This window comes from Giraffa tippelskirchi, chromosome 4 (genome assembly GCF_054371585.1).
Source record: "Giraffa tippelskirchi isolate mGirTip1 chromosome 4, T2T-mGirTip1v1.2.pri, whole genome shotgun sequence".
NCBI lineage: Eukaryota > Metazoa > Chordata > Mammalia > Artiodactyla > Giraffidae > Giraffa > Giraffa tippelskirchi.
This window is the reverse complement of record NC_137278.1, coordinates 31543915-31561217: the sequence shown is the minus strand read 5'-3', so window position 1 is coordinate 31561217 and position 17303 is coordinate 31543915. Positions and strand designations below refer to the sequence as shown.

Genomic DNA, 17303 nt, shown 5'->3' with positions numbered 1-17303 from the left:
CAAGGGTGAGTCTACTTCCCTGGAGAAGGTAGGGCTGCTGAGGAGGCATGTCGTTACAAACTTCTTTTTCAGGTGGTTTCTGAAAAAAGTGCACGTGAAGGTAAATTACATCACACCTCCATTTGCATGGATTTGTTTCAGGAGACCTTTGTTCCCCTACCCCTTTAATTTTTCTCAAGGGTTAAATAATTCTTGCTATTCTGTTCAGTTTATGGAGATGATTGTGTGGGACATAACACTATCTTTGAGTGGCGAACAGGTAAATACAAGAGCCACAGATCCTGAGTAAGTCACCAGTTGTGAGGAACCTTAAATCAAGGCAAGATTTTATCGGAGCCTTTTTACTTTAATCCATACTTCACAAGAAGGAGAAGCAGTTTTTAAAGGCCAGAAGGTGCCACAGTATAAGTACTACTTCTGAGCTATAGAAACACGACCAAGTTAAGAGGTGAGTTGTCCTATACTGGTTTTAAAATGGCTTTCTGACTGGGCACCAAGATAAAGAGCTTATCTTGTTATCTGCAGAAAACAGTGGAGTGACAGAAGCCACAGAATGCTGCCTTTTCAGACTGAAAACAAAAGAGATGTGGGGAACTGAGAAGAGAGACAAAATGAAATTGGTCAAGGAAGACACTGTGCATGTGTGGACTCGGGCCACTGATTCTCTGTTTCTGTGAAATGAGAAAAATAGAGTTTGGTGGAAAGCAAAAACTAATGAGGTTTTCGGCATCACCCTGAAACAGCTACCTTGTATGAATTCTTCGTGACATCCTCTCCAAGGCAACTCTGGAATTATTTTTTTCTCCAATTTTTTTTTTCCTTGAAAGACAGAAAAGCAGAGTAATTGAAAATTAACACATAATCTTATGGAACTGCAGTGTCTCAGTGTTGGCACATTTCCAGAGTCGGTCTGATGGCCTGGGCAGCCTGCCAGTTTTCAGTGGCTTCTGGGTTGGGATTAAATTCCACTTCCATTCAAGCATTTAAGGTAAACCCTTCAGCAGTTCTAACTCAGGTTAGTACAGATTAAAAGCTTGAGTATTTCCAACTCCATACTTCCAAACCTTGATGTGGATAGTTTCCTCCTCTCATTGGACTGAGGCTTGAGATCCAGAATGTAAGCAAGAATTACATCCATGATGGACCATCAGCAGAGCAGAGGGGAAGAAGAAGCAGGCCTAGGGGGAGAGACCGTGAGTGGAGTGTCCCCACATTTGGGTTGAGATGCTGAGGGATCTGGGGGTGAAGACGGGCTTGGTACATTTTGAATGTGGGGGTGCTGAGGAAGGGAGTGGTTGGTTTTCTTTCTGGCTTGAGTTAGATACCTTTGGTCCAAACACAGAAGGAAGATTTTGGGAGGAAGTTAACAAGGTTATGTGAGTTAGAGGAGTCTGGGGGATGTCAGGGAACCAGACCATAGCATGAATTCTTGAGATCTAACAAATGGCCAGTAGAACATATACACAGTCAGTCTCTCGCTTTCTCTCTCACACATACACACATTTTTACATATGTTTTGGAGGCTGTTGCCTTGGATACCTCTTGACTGTCCCTGCTGCTAAGAAGCTGACTAGGTGCAGCACATTGCTTTCTAATAAGATGCTATTAAGATGCTCCACGAGCTTGCACACATGACGGAAACGCCTCTAGCGATACTCAAATTCCTGTGCTGGTCTGGCTTAGACGGACATAGTTTTTCATCCCTGTTCACATCAAACTATTAAAATATTTCAATTTCTTTTAATAAGCAAACATTTAAAACAAATTAGTGCTGTAGTATAAGGTCTTACCTTTTTCCTGGATCGCATTAGGAAAACTCTAGTCTGCTCCCCACCAATCTAGTCTTGTTTTTGCGACCAAAGGGATTTTTCTTAAGTGCTGGTCTGAGTATGTCATGCTCCTGGATAAAAATCTTCAGTGGCTCTTCCTTTCTACAGCGCTGTCCAAGAGCATGGAAATGTTCTGTGCTAACCTGTCTGGTAGCCATTAGCCATGTGTGGGTACTGTACACTTGAAATATGACTGATGCAACACAGTGAATTTTTAATTTTACTTAAATTAATTTGAATTTAAACAGCCACAGGTGGCTAGTGGCAGTGCAGTTCTGCAGGATGCAGTGCACATTCTTCATTTCTGAGCTGACCCTTGCCAGCCTCTGCAGCTGTACCTATTCCATGGTTTCTCCTTGGCATCTACTCTCAGAGTTACTTAATCACTCACAGTTTGCCAAGCAGGTCGCCGCATATGCTGCTCTGCCTTGGTGCCTCCCATCCTTTTTCCTGGTATTTCCTTCTCTTTGTCATCTAATTCTGCCTTCTCATCTTAGCTTCACCACTTCCAGGAAGCCTTCCCTAGTTCCCTAAAGCTAGATGAAGTGTTCGTCTTCTGTGATCTGTAGCATCTTGTACATATCATAGAATTGTTATTAGCCATTTGTTTCATGCTTTTCAAGACCCAAGCTTCTTGAGGGTGAAAATCCACTAGGCTTGATCCAGAAACTTACTCCTTTTCTCTAAATCTTGCTGCTGCTTGCCCCTTGATCAGCACTTATTCTGCTAGGAAAGGGGTTTTCTTCTTGAGTTATTTCAAGCACGTAGCATCTTACAGCACTGGCTGCTTGTTTCATTGAGGGCTGAGAAATAAAGGACATGGATTAGACTGGAATATCAGGTTCTGATGCAGTACCACCTGGCTCACTCCTGCTGGCCCCTCTTGGTGAGCTGTAACTTCCACTCTCTATCAGTGAGCAACCTGGCTCCCATCAGTCACCATCCGTTTACGTATTTGGTCAGTAGCTTGTAGTGTGCATAGCAGTTTCAGAATTGTTGATTTATTTTTTAAACAGATGATTGCTAAGTCATATATTATACAACTCGTCCATTTAACACATACCATTTAGTGGTTTTTAGTATATTCACAAAGTTGCAAAACCATTACCACGATAGATTTGAGTACATTTTCATCACCTCCCCAAATTGATTTGTTACTGAAAATACTCTGCAGTGTGGAGACTCGTCTGTAGAGAGCTAGAGTGGAGAAGAGAGACCAGTCACAAGGCTCTTGGAATAGACCAAGCGGCGCTGGGGGAGGAATTCCAGATGAGAGGGTATGGCAGCAGTGCGGGTGGTAAGAGTGGCTGGTTTGGGGATCTGTTCTGAAAGTAGAGCTGGCAGGACCTGGTTAAGAGATTAGATGTGGAACATGAGGAAAAGAGAGGAATTAAGAAGACTTCTCAGCTTTGGGGCTTGTTGACTAGGTGAATGAGAATGCTGTTTATTTAAACCAGCCAGCTGGGGGGAGTGGCAGGTGAACAAGGAAAGTGTGGAGAATTGAGCTGTATTTTGAGCATGTTTGAGATGCCTGTTAGGCAGGCAAGGGGAGATGCTGAAGGGGCATCAAATTTACATGATTCTGCAGCTCTGGGGAGAGGTCAAGGCTGGAATATGAAGTTGAGAGGATTACAGGTAATACCTTTTATGGAAGATTGTTCTAAGAACAAACAGAAGATCTGTAAAAGTATCTGATGGGTCACAGTACTTTGTTGATAGTAACTACTATGTTATGGTATTTAATCCTCCCAACACTCTCTAAAGTAAATATTTCATGAGGTAGATTTTGTATTATTATGATTTTACAAATGAGAAGACTAAGACATAGAGAGGTTAATGTCCAAGCTCACATGGCTAATAAGTATCAGAGTTTGGATTAAACCCAAGACTGCCTGACTCCTGTGCCCGAGTTCTTGGTTGCTATGCTCTGCTGCCTTTTACTTAGCAAATAATTCCGCTACCAGGGGTGGGCACTGGCTCTAGCATGCTTGTAGTGCCTCTGACCTTGTCCCACCCTTGCTTACCCTTCATCCCTCAGATCCCTTCCCCTTGCTGCCCGTGCCCATGGGTGTGTTCTTAACCTTGGCCAAAGGCGCCCTCTCTTGCTAACACTGGAGATTCTGCTGGAGCCGTGAGACTGTCACCTAGGCTCCCAAGCCCCTGTTGTCTTGGAGAGCCATTCTCACACTGCGGTGTGCAGCTGGAGCCCTGGAAGCTTGTTTCAAATATATATTCCCAGGCCTTGCTCCCAGATAATTTGATTCACTAGAAGCTTGAGGGTTCTAAAGGAAGAAGTCTGGGGAAATGTGTTTTTAGAAATGCTGCCTTTAACCCTGCAGTCCCATCAGGACCTTCTGTCCCCAACTATGCTTGTTATTACTGTTGGTTTAGAGCTGGGAGATGCCTTAGGAGGGAAAGAACTCTCTTTAGGGAACCTGGGGAGAAATGTATTCATCTCATGGTCACTTCTCTTTTTAACTTTGGTTCATTTTAATCACCCTTGCCTTTGCTGGTCTCCCTAGTTGGGCAAAATTCTACTAGTATGTCCTCTCATAGGAGAACAGTGTCCTTCTCATCGTAACACTCATTACACTTGGAGTTTTCCTCATTTGTGTGATTATTTGTTTTCTACTTGATTGTTGCTCTCTTGATGTTAACAGTCAAGTAGAAAAATCCACCTCTGGGTTTTGCTCATGTCCTCCTGTCCTGGCACAGTGCTGACTCTACTCAATGCTCCAAACATTGACTCACATGCCCAATCTCCATCAGAAGTGCCATTCAAACTATTGTGTACTCAGGCATGCAAATCACCTACTTTTATGGATTGGATTAACTTTTAATAGCTTATAAATAGAACAGTTATTTTCATTGTTTTATTGGTTATAGGATTCCAAAATATTCCAAAGTATTGACTTTGTTTTAGAAAAAGAGTTCTAAAGCAAAATCTGTTTGTAAGTTGGGGTTGTTTATGTGTTGTATATACACATTGTAGCACATTTAATGCATGTATGCATAATCAAAAAAGAAAGAGTTTAAATTCAAAAAGTAAATCTGAAAAACAGGTACATTTTTGAATATGAGTAGAATGACATAACACCCATTGTTCAGTTGCTAAGTCATGTCTGACTCTCTGCGACCCTATTGATTGCAGCACACCAGGCTCCTCTGTTCTCCGCTATCTCCTGGAGTTTGCTCAAATTCATGTCTGTTGAGTTGGTGATGCCATCTAACCATCTCATCCTCTGTTGTTCCTTTCTCCTTCTGCCTTCAGTCTTTCCCAGCATCACGGTCTTTTCCAATGAGTTGGCTCTTCATATCAAGTGGCCAAAGTATTGGAGCTTCAGCTTTAGCATCAGTCCTTCCAATAAATATTCAAGGTTGATTTCCTTTGGGATTGACTATTTTGATCTCCTTGCAGCCCAAGAATCTCTCAAGAGTCTGCCCCAAACAAAATTGTCAGAAAATTCATGGGCATTTAAATTCCTCATTTGCCATAAGCAGCTACTGTTAATGCTTTTCATTTTGGCTTAAATCCCTAATTATCTGGCAAACAACACTAGTTCTGAATAGCAGTCTTCGTTTCACACTAAAATGGAGTTTAATGGACTGTTGCTTCTATAGTAAATGTCTCCAATTTCTGTTCTTCCATTTCCTTTGGAATACATCATGGTCAGATTTTCATGCCTGTTACACTGCCAAAACCACTTTTGTCAAGGAGACCAGAGACTTTCACATGCTAAATCCAGTGGTGAATTCTCAGGACTTACGGGCTTGACCTATCAGTGGCATTTGATGTAGATGATTGCTCCCTTGTGCTTGAAACACTTTCTGCGCTTGCCTGCAGGTACTATGCTCTTCTGGCTTTTCTCCTATTCCTTCTTGGCCTCCTTTGCTGATTTTTCCATACCTCTTTGACCTGTAAATGTTAGCATACCAGAGGGACCACTTCTCTTTTCTGTCTGTACTCAACTCATTGTAGGTGATCCCATCTATACTCATGACTTTTGATAAAATCTGGACACTAGTTACTCCAAAACTTCTTTTTCTGACCGAGACTTTTTCCTTGAACTTTCACTTTTTCTCTCACATATCTGCCTCCTAATCAATACCTTCACTTGGGTATTAAATATATATTTCATAACTAGCGTATTTTAAACTCAATTCTATATATTCTCCCACCAAATCTGCTTCTCCCATACTCTTCCCCATCTCTGTGAATGGCAGTCCCATTGTCTTAGTTGCTTGGTCAGAATCGTTAATTTTTCTCCCATCTAAACTGTCAGGTTATTAAATCTATCCAAAAACACGTCAAAGTCTATCTAAGATCTTGTTATTTATTATCACTTCTACGGCTACTATTTCCTAGCCACTCTTGTCTCTCATCTGGAATGTCAAGCCGCCTTCTAATTGACTGCTTCTTCCCCCTGCTCTCGGGCACTTTATCCTTCCTGTAGCAAATGATCCTATTAAAATACAAGTTATACCTCACTTCTGCTCAAAACCTTCCAATAACATCTAATTTCAGAGTAAAAGCTAAAGCTTTTGTCTTGGTATGCAGGATTATACTTCTCAATCTGTCTGCCATAAAGACCCAGCTTTGTTTTGAATTCTAGTTTGAAGTGGACTGATACTTTACAAAGATACGATAAAAATAAGTTACTGCAGAGAGAACTTCCACTCTGGTCATGGTGAACTAACTGGTATCAGATTAGCTGTCTCACTATAAACCACTGGAAAACTGATCTGAATGTAAAAACAACTGTTTTCAGGAATTAGACAGTAAGTAGCGTAGGACTGATTCCTGAGATGGGAAACAAGTGAGATAGCCCCATGATCGCCCAGACTTTCTGCAGGAACCCATTTGCGAAACACCAGTGCAGGATATAAGCAGAGCAAGGCGGTCTTGCTGAGAATAAGAAAGTAGAGATTGGAGTTAGGGAGCAAAATTTGCTGAGCAAGACACCAGAGAGGAGTACATGTGCAGAGAAAGAGCTCCATAAATCTGAAGAGAGATCCCTTGAGTCTTCGGCTGAAAACTAAGCTGTATTTGCATGTAATGAGATTTCACAAGATCTGAGAGAGAACAACTCCTGGGAATTTGAAAGTGGGGCAACTACCTGAGCTCACACTGTTGAGTTCTAACCAATATATATAGTTTGAGTTCTAGCCAACCAAAGTAAAAAGACAAGATTGAATGCTTGAGGCACTCAGTAAAGACCCCAGAAGGACCACATCTTAGGAGCGGGGTCAAATTAGCCCTAAATATAAAGTTACTCTAGATCTGCACTAATGAAGCTTCAACACAAGCCTCAAATGGATCAAGCTGTTCATAAGGAAATTGACTGCCATTCTTAAGAGGAAGACAACAAAATCCAGACATTCAGCAACATAATACTCAGAATTTGCACCATTCAGTGGAAAATTAGAAGACATAGGAAGAAGCAGTAAAGTGTGACATGTAACCAGGAGACAATTAGTCAATGTAACAGAGCCAGAAATAACACATGTGATGCAACTAGCAGACATGGGCTTTCAAGCATCCATAATAAGTATCAAAAATATAAAAGAGGGAATTCCGTGGTGGTGCAGTGGTTAAGACTCCATGCTCTCAGTGCAGGGGGCCAGGGTTCCATCCCTGGTCAAGGAACTAGATCCCACATGCTGCAACTGAGAAAAAAAAAAAAAAGCTTCTGCATGCTGCATCTAAAGATCTCATCTGCTACAGTGAAGAGTAAAGATCCCAAGTGCCACGACTAAGACCTGGTGCAGCCAAATAATAAATATTTTTAAAATATATTTATAAAAGAAAATATCAACATAATGTGGAGAAAATGTGAGAAATAAAAAAGAACCTAGTATCAATGTGATTGGAATTTTTTTCATGTATAGTCTACTTCCATTAAAACCTTTAAAATAAAAAAATAGAGCTTACAGGGTTGAAAGGGATTATACTGAAAATTTCAGTGAATGGACTTAACAGTAGGTCAGAAATTACAAAATTAAAGTTCACTGAACTTAAAGACAAAGCAATACAAACTATCTAAAATGAAGCAGAGAGAAAAGCATTTGAAAAACAGAGCCTCGGTGACCTTTGGGACAATGTCAAACAGTCTAACAGAGGGGGAGGAAAATAATTATTCATGGAAATAATTTTTTTCCAAATTTCTGAATAAATTTTTTTTACATATTTAATGAAAACTACAAACACACAGATACAAGATGATCAACAAACTATAAGCAGAATGAACACAGAGAAAAACATACCAACACACATCACAATCAATTCTCAAAAAAAACAACGCATTGATAAAGAGAAGATATTAAAAGCAGCTAGAGAAAAAAAGACATGTTACATACGGGGACAAGGGTAAAATTTTCCAATGAGTTCTCTAGAAAATGGAATGATATCTGAAAGTGGTGAAAGAACTCAGTTTTATTCTCTCTAAAATATAGAAATTTCCTAGCTTTATCCACTGAAAAACCTAGAAGTGGTAACAACCTGAGAGCAGTGAGCACTCTAGTACCCTGATTGTGACTTCTGAATGCTCTTTCTCAGTAAAGGGGACCTGGGACCCTTGGAAGAATGGTTGATTCTAAGTGTGGAGCAGGATATATACAAGATGAGACTGAGGCATCTTCTTGTACAAACAGGGACGCTAATAAGCTCTAGTGGAGCCTGCTTCTTGGGGTTCCCACTGGCCAAAGTTAAGACAATTTGAATACCATTGTAACGGATTGAAGCACATCAGATACACAAAAATCTATGAGTTTGTGATGATTAAGAAAAAGAGAAACACTCCTAGTGCACTAGCTCATTTTTCTGTTGTTGCTGTTAAATAAGAAATATTAACCACTTGTTTTACCTTTCCTGAATGAGCATTATTTCACAGTAAGCAAATAGAAGAAATGAATAAATGTGCAAAAGATGATAAAACTAGAAAGTCAACATTTTGTAACCCCTCATGAAATAATGTATCTAGTCAAGAATCATTTTAAATGCTAAAATTACTAGGTGAAAAGTTGATGGGCATGTTTGTAATAGAGAGATGTAACCAATAATATCTGAATCCACTGATCAGTATTCCCATTCCATTCCATTATGTACCTCCTGTTTGATTTATAAGTACATCATATTATATATGATGGAGTCTAGCCCTGTCTTAATAACAAAACAAAAGCAAAAACTTTAGTCCAGCATCTAGATCTGGCCCCACAGGGGCTAGAGAAACAAGTTTAATGATGCCTCCAAAATGTAGGATATGCAGCAAGGTAACCTGTTTTCTTCACAAATAGGTGACGGGGAAGAAACAGGGAAAAGGAAGAACTGTTACAGATTAAAAACAGAAACATATAATCAAATGCCAACATAAAAAAAACCAAAAAACATATCAACCAAATGCAAAGTGTGGACCTTGTTTGGATCTTGACTTTAACTGTAAAAGGATATTTTTTAGGATTTTAATTTTCAGATGGACTAAGATATTCAAGAATTTTTGTTAATTTTTTCAGATGTGATAATGGTGTCGAGGTTGTATGAATTTTTTCTCTGGTGTACATACTCAAGTATTTGCAGGCGAAATAATAAATTGGTGTTACTCTAGCCACGCCCTCCTACACAAAAAGTTGGAATAAGGAAGAATAAATTAAGTAAGTCGATGATGTTGATCTTTGTTGAACTTTAGTGATGGGTCCATGAAGCGTGCATGCTCACTTGGTTGTGTCCGACTCTTTGCAACCCTGTGGACTGTAGCCTGCCAGGCTCCTCTGTCCATGGGATTTTCCAGGCAAGAATACTGGAGTGGGTTGCCATGTCTTCCTCCAAATGGTAGTCATTAAATAACTTTTTCTATTTTGTGCATATTTTAATACTTCTCTAGTGAAAAGTTAAAAAAAAAAGATCATGTGCTTAAGGACTTTCCAAATATCTGTAAGAGAGAGCCTCACTCAGATTGTATGCAACATTGTCAATTAAATACAGTTCTAACAAGTTTTGTAGAAGTATCAGTTTTATGGGAGAAAATAGAATGATGCTAAAGTCAGTATCCTTGTAGAAATAAAAAGATTTAATTGGTAACATGAAGTAACTTAAAACTCTGACAGGTAGACAGAAGCCATAGGAGCATTAAGGGGCCACTCAGTGATTAAATGGACCCACTCTGCCTCAGTTTTCCTGCCAGAGGGCATTCCCTACAAGATGCATCCATCACAGAGCCCAGAACCTGGGCAAGCCTGGTGGGTAAGGCTCCTCGGTGGCCCCCTCATTGGTTTCTCCTTCTCATGAGCTGTAGTAGCAGCCCGCCCACCAAAGCCGTTTTCAAAGGGGCAGCTTTTGTTGAAGGGATTGATGAGATGTATTCCCTATGGTCTAACACCATATTCCATTATGCCTTGTGGTTTTTCGTTGTTTTCCTTATCATGATTTTTTTTTGTTCTATTTTTCTTTGATGTTTGCCCATTTTAATCCATGTTCTTTTCTTGCTCTGTATGTGTTTGTGTCACGCTTGCTGTCTTTGCCTCCGTTGTTCCTAGGTTACAGTATAGCCAGGATATACCCAGTCACTTGGCTGATGAGCATGCGCTGATAGCCTCCTATGTGGCCCGTCTGCAGCACTGTGCACGGTCAGTGGTAGAGCAGCAGCAGGCGGGTGGCCAAGGGCTGATCAGAGGGAGGGAGAGCTCTGGTACCCGGGGCTGCCAGCTGGAAAATACTCTGCATGTGGGGTTTTTCTTGAGAAGCTACCAGCTATGTTTGGCAGAGTTTAAATAATTGCTAAAGCATTAGCTCCTAAAAGAGAAGGAGCCTTGCCAAGCCTGGGCACTTACCTAAACACAGAGTCAGAAATTCTTCTTTAAAGTGGAGTGCCCTTCCTTCCTTCACACTACACTTAAAAGAGTGTAAACCTCAGAGATGTGCAGTCCCAAAGCCTTGTATTCACAGAGGTATTTGATGCAACCTCTTCCTATTCATTCTTGCCTAAATAATGAAGTCTTTCGATCGACATTCAAAGTCTGGGGTTGATCGGCGCACCTTGCCTAATGTGGAGGCTTTGACACCACCACCTTGTTACATCTTTATGTGTTGCATCATCATCCATTCCCCAAAATCTTATCACTGTTGATGATTTAAACCAGTGATTTTCAGCAGTGGTATTGAGTCATTGTCACCTGAGAGACTTTTACCAAACCGTATATATATACCTCCTCATATTATAATAATTATATGTATTATAATTAACTAGAAACTACTGTTAATTTGGGAATATGTCTGATCCCTCAGTGGGTTATGGTGGAAAAACATTTGATAACCACTAACTCTAGCAAAGTTAACCCTTTAAAAGAGTTAATATGACCAAGTGCCATTGCATTCAGGTAGACCCAAAGCCACCTGTCCAGTGCATGCCCACCCCTGCCACCATTCTGCAAGGAGAATGGCAGGTAAAGTTTAAATAATCTAAAACCATCCCTCCCCTTTATATAGCAGCAGAGAAGAGTCTCTGTGCCAAACAGCCTGAGATTCCTACTCTTAGAGAGAAAACTAATTTATAAACTTAAACACATGGGAGAGGGTAGCGACTTAAATTTTGATCATAGCTTTGCCCTTAACATGCCATGGCTCCACAGGAAGCGCTTATTCCCCGTGATAACAGAAAAATAAATTAATAATCAACTTTAAAATATGTATAATTGAAAAGGACTGTTTTAAGTATTATACTTTACAGCACTTCACATAGTTTTCCCAGTATGACCAAATGGTGTTTATTACTTTCAGGCATTTACCTGTCTCTGGCTCAGACAGTAAAGCATCTGCCTGCAATGCAGGAGACCTGGGTTCGATCCCTGAGTCAGGAAGATCCTCTGGAGAAGGGAACGGCAACCCACTCCAGTATTCTTGCCTGGAGAATCCCATGGACAGAGGAACCTGGTGGGCTACAGTCCATGGGGTTGCAAAGAGTCAGACACTACTGAGCAACTAACACACACAAAGCATTAGATTATAGGGTTCTCCTATCTCCCAGCTATAATTAATAAACTTATTTTGTGGAGGGGAAGGCCTGCAAATTGTGCATTGTATCATAGAGAGAAGATTTCTGAGCACTCTGTCCCAGTCCCTTGATCTCTGGGAAGAGAGTTGTCTCACCCCAGCAGGACAACTTATTTAGTATCAGTAAGGGCAGTTGTCCAAGTGATTAAAAGTTTCCATGGTGAATACAGCAGCAGAATATTTGACAGACACTACTACCTGATATTTCAGCCCAGGAAGATGTATGCTAGGTTTAGCTGAGACCCTCAAGTCTCATGGCTTAGAGATTAGGCTCCCTGAGTGAGAATTGGTGGCCAGGAGCCCTAGAAGAACGTGAGGACTGGGTGAGTACTGCATCTCTTCTTGATTCATAGTCGAAGGAACTAAGCTTTGTACAGAAATTTCCAGGCTAACTATTGATAATTCTGAATATTGAGATTTAAAATCAGCTGAACTAGGAGAATAAGGAAGCTTTCTAATTTCCCTTATAGTTTTCATTGACCTTAAAACCTGTCATCAACAGAAAGTTCTAGTTTCTGGCTGGAAAGCATGGCCAGTTAAAGCGACCTTGTCCTCCACACTCAGGTAGGAATGACAGGTCAAATCGACCTTCCTACGGAGAGGGAATGTGATGGAGAAGGAGGACCTCGTTTGCAAAGAGGAAACTATTGTGTCACAGAGGACAGCCGCTGTAAGTCAGTCTCACTTCTTAGGCTGCTGTTCCCTCCATAACAGTATCTACTTGTTTTGGTAAATGTTCATTTTGTTGTTATTTAAAAGATAAAGAGAGTCCTCTTGTTTCAGACAAACATAGGCATAAGTACTATAGTTCAGCCCTGACCTTGGGGCCCTAACCCTAAAGTATTAAAGCCAACCATTGGTAGCATGTTCTTATTGCAAGCTAATCTTTTGAGAAATGATTATATTAATATATGCTAGAGACTGACACTTGGACACCTAAAATTATATAGTGTTGAGAAGTGTCATTGGCAGAAGACCATGACATTGACAGTGGCAACACATTAAAAAAAAAACGCATCCTAGAGGAAAGACCAAATGAGGCTGAAAGAGTTAGTCACAGAGATAGAAATACAGGATGGTAAAAAAAAAAAAATCTAAGAAAAACATAGTTGATTTTGTATATGAAAAGTCCAGATCTTTATTGATTTACCTCCATCCTTCCGAGATTCCCTTCAGTAATTATAACAAGGTTTGATGAATATTGAACTCATGTCTTTAAATTTTTTCATATTTCATATTTTGTCATACTGTTAAATTGCAATCAGGGGTTTGGAACTCCAGGAACCTGGAGCCAAAGTAGAAACAAGCCACAACAGTCATCTCTCATCAGTTAGTCGTCATCATTATTGTTGTCTTAAAGCTTCTGTCAGAACTGAAGCAAAGTAGAGTTATAGAGCCACAGTGCTGGTTAATCTAGAAGTGCCTTATATGGATAAGTAGCACTTGACATCACACCCTAAATTAAAGATGTCAACCGTAATCAGCAGAAGGTTCTATATGAGCAGAACATATACACAGAGCTAGCCTCCTGCTCAAGAATCCTTTTATCCAGGAGTGGCACTACCTTAGTGGAAAATGAGAGTGAAAGTCTCTCAGTTGTGTCCGATTCTTTGCGACCCTGTGAACTATACAGTCCATGGAATTCTCCAGGCCAAAATATTGAAGTGGGTAGCCTTTCCCTTCTCCAGGGGATCATCCCAACCCAGGGATCAAACCCAGGTCTCCTACATTACAGGCAGATTCTTTACCAGCTGAGCCGCAAGGGAAGCCCAAGAACACGGGAGTGGGTATCCTACCCTAGTGGAGTTTAAAATTTTTAGAATGCTGGAACTCTTGTTAAGAGTAACAGACTAAATTAATTCACTCAAGTTGGGGCTACAGTTATAGAACAAGCATGGTAAAAGAAGAGAAAGAACATTGGAGGGGAATGTTTGATACCATGGAATCTTCCCCAACTTTATCATATTGTGAGCCTGCCCTAGCTTAGGTTCCTCAGTTTTGCTCAGCCAATGTTAAGTGTACTTCCCCAGCCCTCTGTTTTTCGTGATGCTTTATTTCTCTTGGTCTTTTTTAATTCAAGACCTGTATCTAAATGTCATGAGGTTTTCTTAAAACGATCGATTGGAAACAGCTCCCTAGGCTTTATAGATGCCCTGTCTTTTTTCAGCCTTTGCATTCAAAAAGAAGTGTCCCCTCTGAAGGTGTAGGAGCAACAGGGATATACTGCCCAAGAGAGATGTTATGTATGGCCTTGTCATTTCTCTAAATCCCTTTGGTCTCAGAAGACCATTAGTATCTGATTCAGGTCTCCATTTCTTTTGTTACCATTCTTTTTCATAAGCATTTCTCCCATCTGTTCTTTCTGAGAGAGAAGCAAGAGTAGAGGTTGTTAATAGATACTTGTTGAATTTTTATCTCCTTGGCAGTGTCCTGGACAGTCCTAGCCGACTGGACGAGGAGCACCGGCTTATAGCCCGCTATGCTGCCCGGCTGGCTGCAGAGGCAGGAAATATGGTGAGTAAATAGAGGATTACAGTAGAGTAGCAGAAATTTACATTATTTTAATGTACAGATGGAAGGGGAATGGTAAACATGAACCTCTGGAGAGGAGATACCTCAGAGACAGGAGGCGGGAAACAGGTTTAAGGAAGGGATTGCAGTGGCCTTTAATTTTATCTACAATAACTGCTTTTAAAAATCAATCAGTAAAAGAAAATCAAAGAACCAAAATTTGGTCCTTTAAAAAGATTAATAAAATTAAAAAACCCCTAGAAATCCTGATCAAAAAGAAAGGGAAAAGGATATAGAGAAAAGAGAACCTTTATACACTGTTGGTGGGAATGTAAATTGGTGAAGACTATGAAAACAGTATGGAGGTTCCTTAAAAAACTAAAAATAGAACTACCATGTGATCGAGCAGTTCCACTCCTGGGTGTATATCTGGAAAATAGTGAAAACACTAATTCAAAAAGATACATGTACCCCAGTGTTTGTAGCACTATTTACAACAGGCAAGACATGAAAGCAACCTGAGTGCCCATCAACAGACGATTGAATTAAGAAGATGTGATTTACACACACAAACTGGAGTATTACTCAGGCATACAAAAGAATGAAATATTGCCATTTGCAGCAACATGGGTGGACCTAGAGAATATTATGCTTAGTGAAATGTCAGACAGAGAAAGACAAATTCTATACAATATCAATTAAATGTGGAATCTAAAAAGTAATACAAGTAAGTGTATATGCAAAACAGAATCAGACTTGGGACTTCTCTGGTGGTCCAATGGCTAAGACTCCATGCTCCCAGTGCAGAGGGCCTGGGTTTGATTCCTGGTTAGGGAACTAGATCCTATATGCTTCAACTAAAGATTCAGCATGCCACAGCAAAAATCCCACATGCCCACAACTGACTTGGTGCAACCCAGTAAATAGATAGTTAAAAAACAAAATGGGAACAGACTCACAGACATAGAAAACAAACTTGTGGTTACCAAAGGGTAGGAGGGACAAGTTTTGAATATGGGATTAGCAAACTACTATACTCTTGATGAAAGTGAAAGAGGAGAGTGAAAAAGCTGGCTTAAAGCTCAACATTCAGAAAACTAAGATCATGGCATCTGGTCCCATCACTTCATGGGAAATAGATGGGGAACAATGGAAACAGTGTCAAACTTTAGTTTTTTGGGCTCCAAGGTCACTGCAGATGGTGACTGCATCCATGAAATTAAAAGACGCTTACTCCTTGGAAGGAAAGTTATGACCAACCTAGATAACATATTAAAAAGCAGAGACATTACTTTGCCAACAAAGGTCCGTCTAGTCAAGGCTGTGGTTTTTCCAGTAGTCATGTATGGATGTGAGAGTTGGACTATAATGAAAGCTGAGCGCCACAGAATTGATGTGTTTGAACTGTGGTTTTGGAGAAGACTCTTGAGAGTCCATTGGACTGCAAGAAGATCTAACTAGTCCATCCTAAAGGAGATCAGTCCTGGTTGTTCATTGGAAGGACTTATGTTGAAGCTGAAACTCCAATACTTTGGCCACTTGATGTGAAGAGTTGACTCATTGGAAAAGACACTAATGCTGGGAAGGATTGGGGGCAGGAGGAGAAGGGGACGACAGAGGATGAGATAGCTGGATGGCATCACCTACTGGATGGACATGAGTTTGGGTAAACTCCAGGAGCTGGTGATGGACAAGGAGGCGTGGCATGCTGCGATTCATGGGGTCGCAAAGAGTCAGACATGACTGAGCGACTGAACTGAACTGATACATAAAATAGATAAGCAACAAAGATTTACCATATAACACAAAGAATTATACCTATTATCTTGTAATAACCTTCGTGGAATATAACCTGCAAAAACCCTGAATCATTATACTATATACCTGAAAGTAACACAATATTATAAATCAACAATACTTCAGTTTAAAGAAAAGATAAAAAGGGAAGAAAGAAAATGCAAATTACCAGTATTAGGAATGAAAGAAGGAACATCACTACAGAGCCTATAAACATTATAAGGATGGCAAGAATTTTATGAATATCTTTGATATTATGAATAAACTTGATGACTAGATGACAAATTTCTTGAAAGATACAAATTTACATTGCTGACATAATAAATAGAAAATCTAAATAGTCCTAAATCTGTTAAATTGAATTCATAGTTGACTTCAAAAACTCCAAGCCCAGATGGCTTAACTGTTGAATACTATCATATGTTTAAGGAAGAAATAATAACAATCTGGCACAAACTTTCAGAAAATAGAAAAAGAAGGAACACTTTCCAAGTCATTTTATCAGGGCACCATAACTTGAATCCAAAACAATACAAGGCCATTATAAGCCAAGTTCTGTCATGAGCATAGATGCAAAAATCCTTAAGAAAATATTAGCAAATTGAATCCAGCGATATATAGAAAGGGTAATGTTCCATGATCAAGTGAGATTTATCCTAGGAATTCAAATTTATGTAACACATGAAAATCAGCCAATGTCATTCACCATATTAGCAATTTAAAGAAAAAAATTATAATACTTCAATAGGTGCAGAAAAGGCATTTTAACAAAGTCAGCAAGACTATATAAGATTTCTTAGAGGGGTTACAGGAATCACAAACCATTGGGTCCAGTATTGTTCTGGAGTTCTAGAGTGAAATTAGACTGGACAGGCAGGCCAAGATCTTACAGGACAATATTCCACAGTGTATTGTGTACTAATTTATGTTTACTCTTTCCTAGGGAAATAGTTATGAAAGCTGCCAATAGAAAGTTTTGCTTCGTTTCTCTCTCAAAATGTAATTTATTCCTTTGGGTTTGTTTAGACTTCAAAATCTTTTTCTTGAGAATCTAATAAGTCATACAGTTGACTCTAACATTCCAACTCTAAAGGTTAGGGAAATGGAACATAATAGGGAGAAAA

At 39.9% G+C, this 17303-nt stretch overlaps 1 protein-coding gene across 21 annotated transcripts in view; it reads left to right on the top strand.

Moving 5' to 3' along the window:
- The window catches only part of DTNB (dystrobrevin beta), a 233685-nt gene that overhangs the window by 164173 nt on the left and 52209 nt on the right, over positions 1–17303 (top strand). For 17 of the 21 annotated variants that reach the window (XR_014082711.1, XR_014082710.1, XM_081592758.1 and 14 more), the window contains 2 exons: positions 10359–10448; positions 14298–14385. Coding sequence is in view for 19 of the 21 variants with exons in the window: in XM_081592758.1 (XP_081448884.1) it covers positions 10359–10448; positions 14298–14385 (178 nt within the window). In the remaining 2 variants the exon portion in view is untranslated. The remainder of the gene's footprint in view (positions 1–10358; positions 10449–14297; positions 14386–17303) is intronic. The other 4 variants (XM_081592757.1, XM_081592755.1, XM_081592752.1 and 1 more) reach the window with 1 other exon arrangement.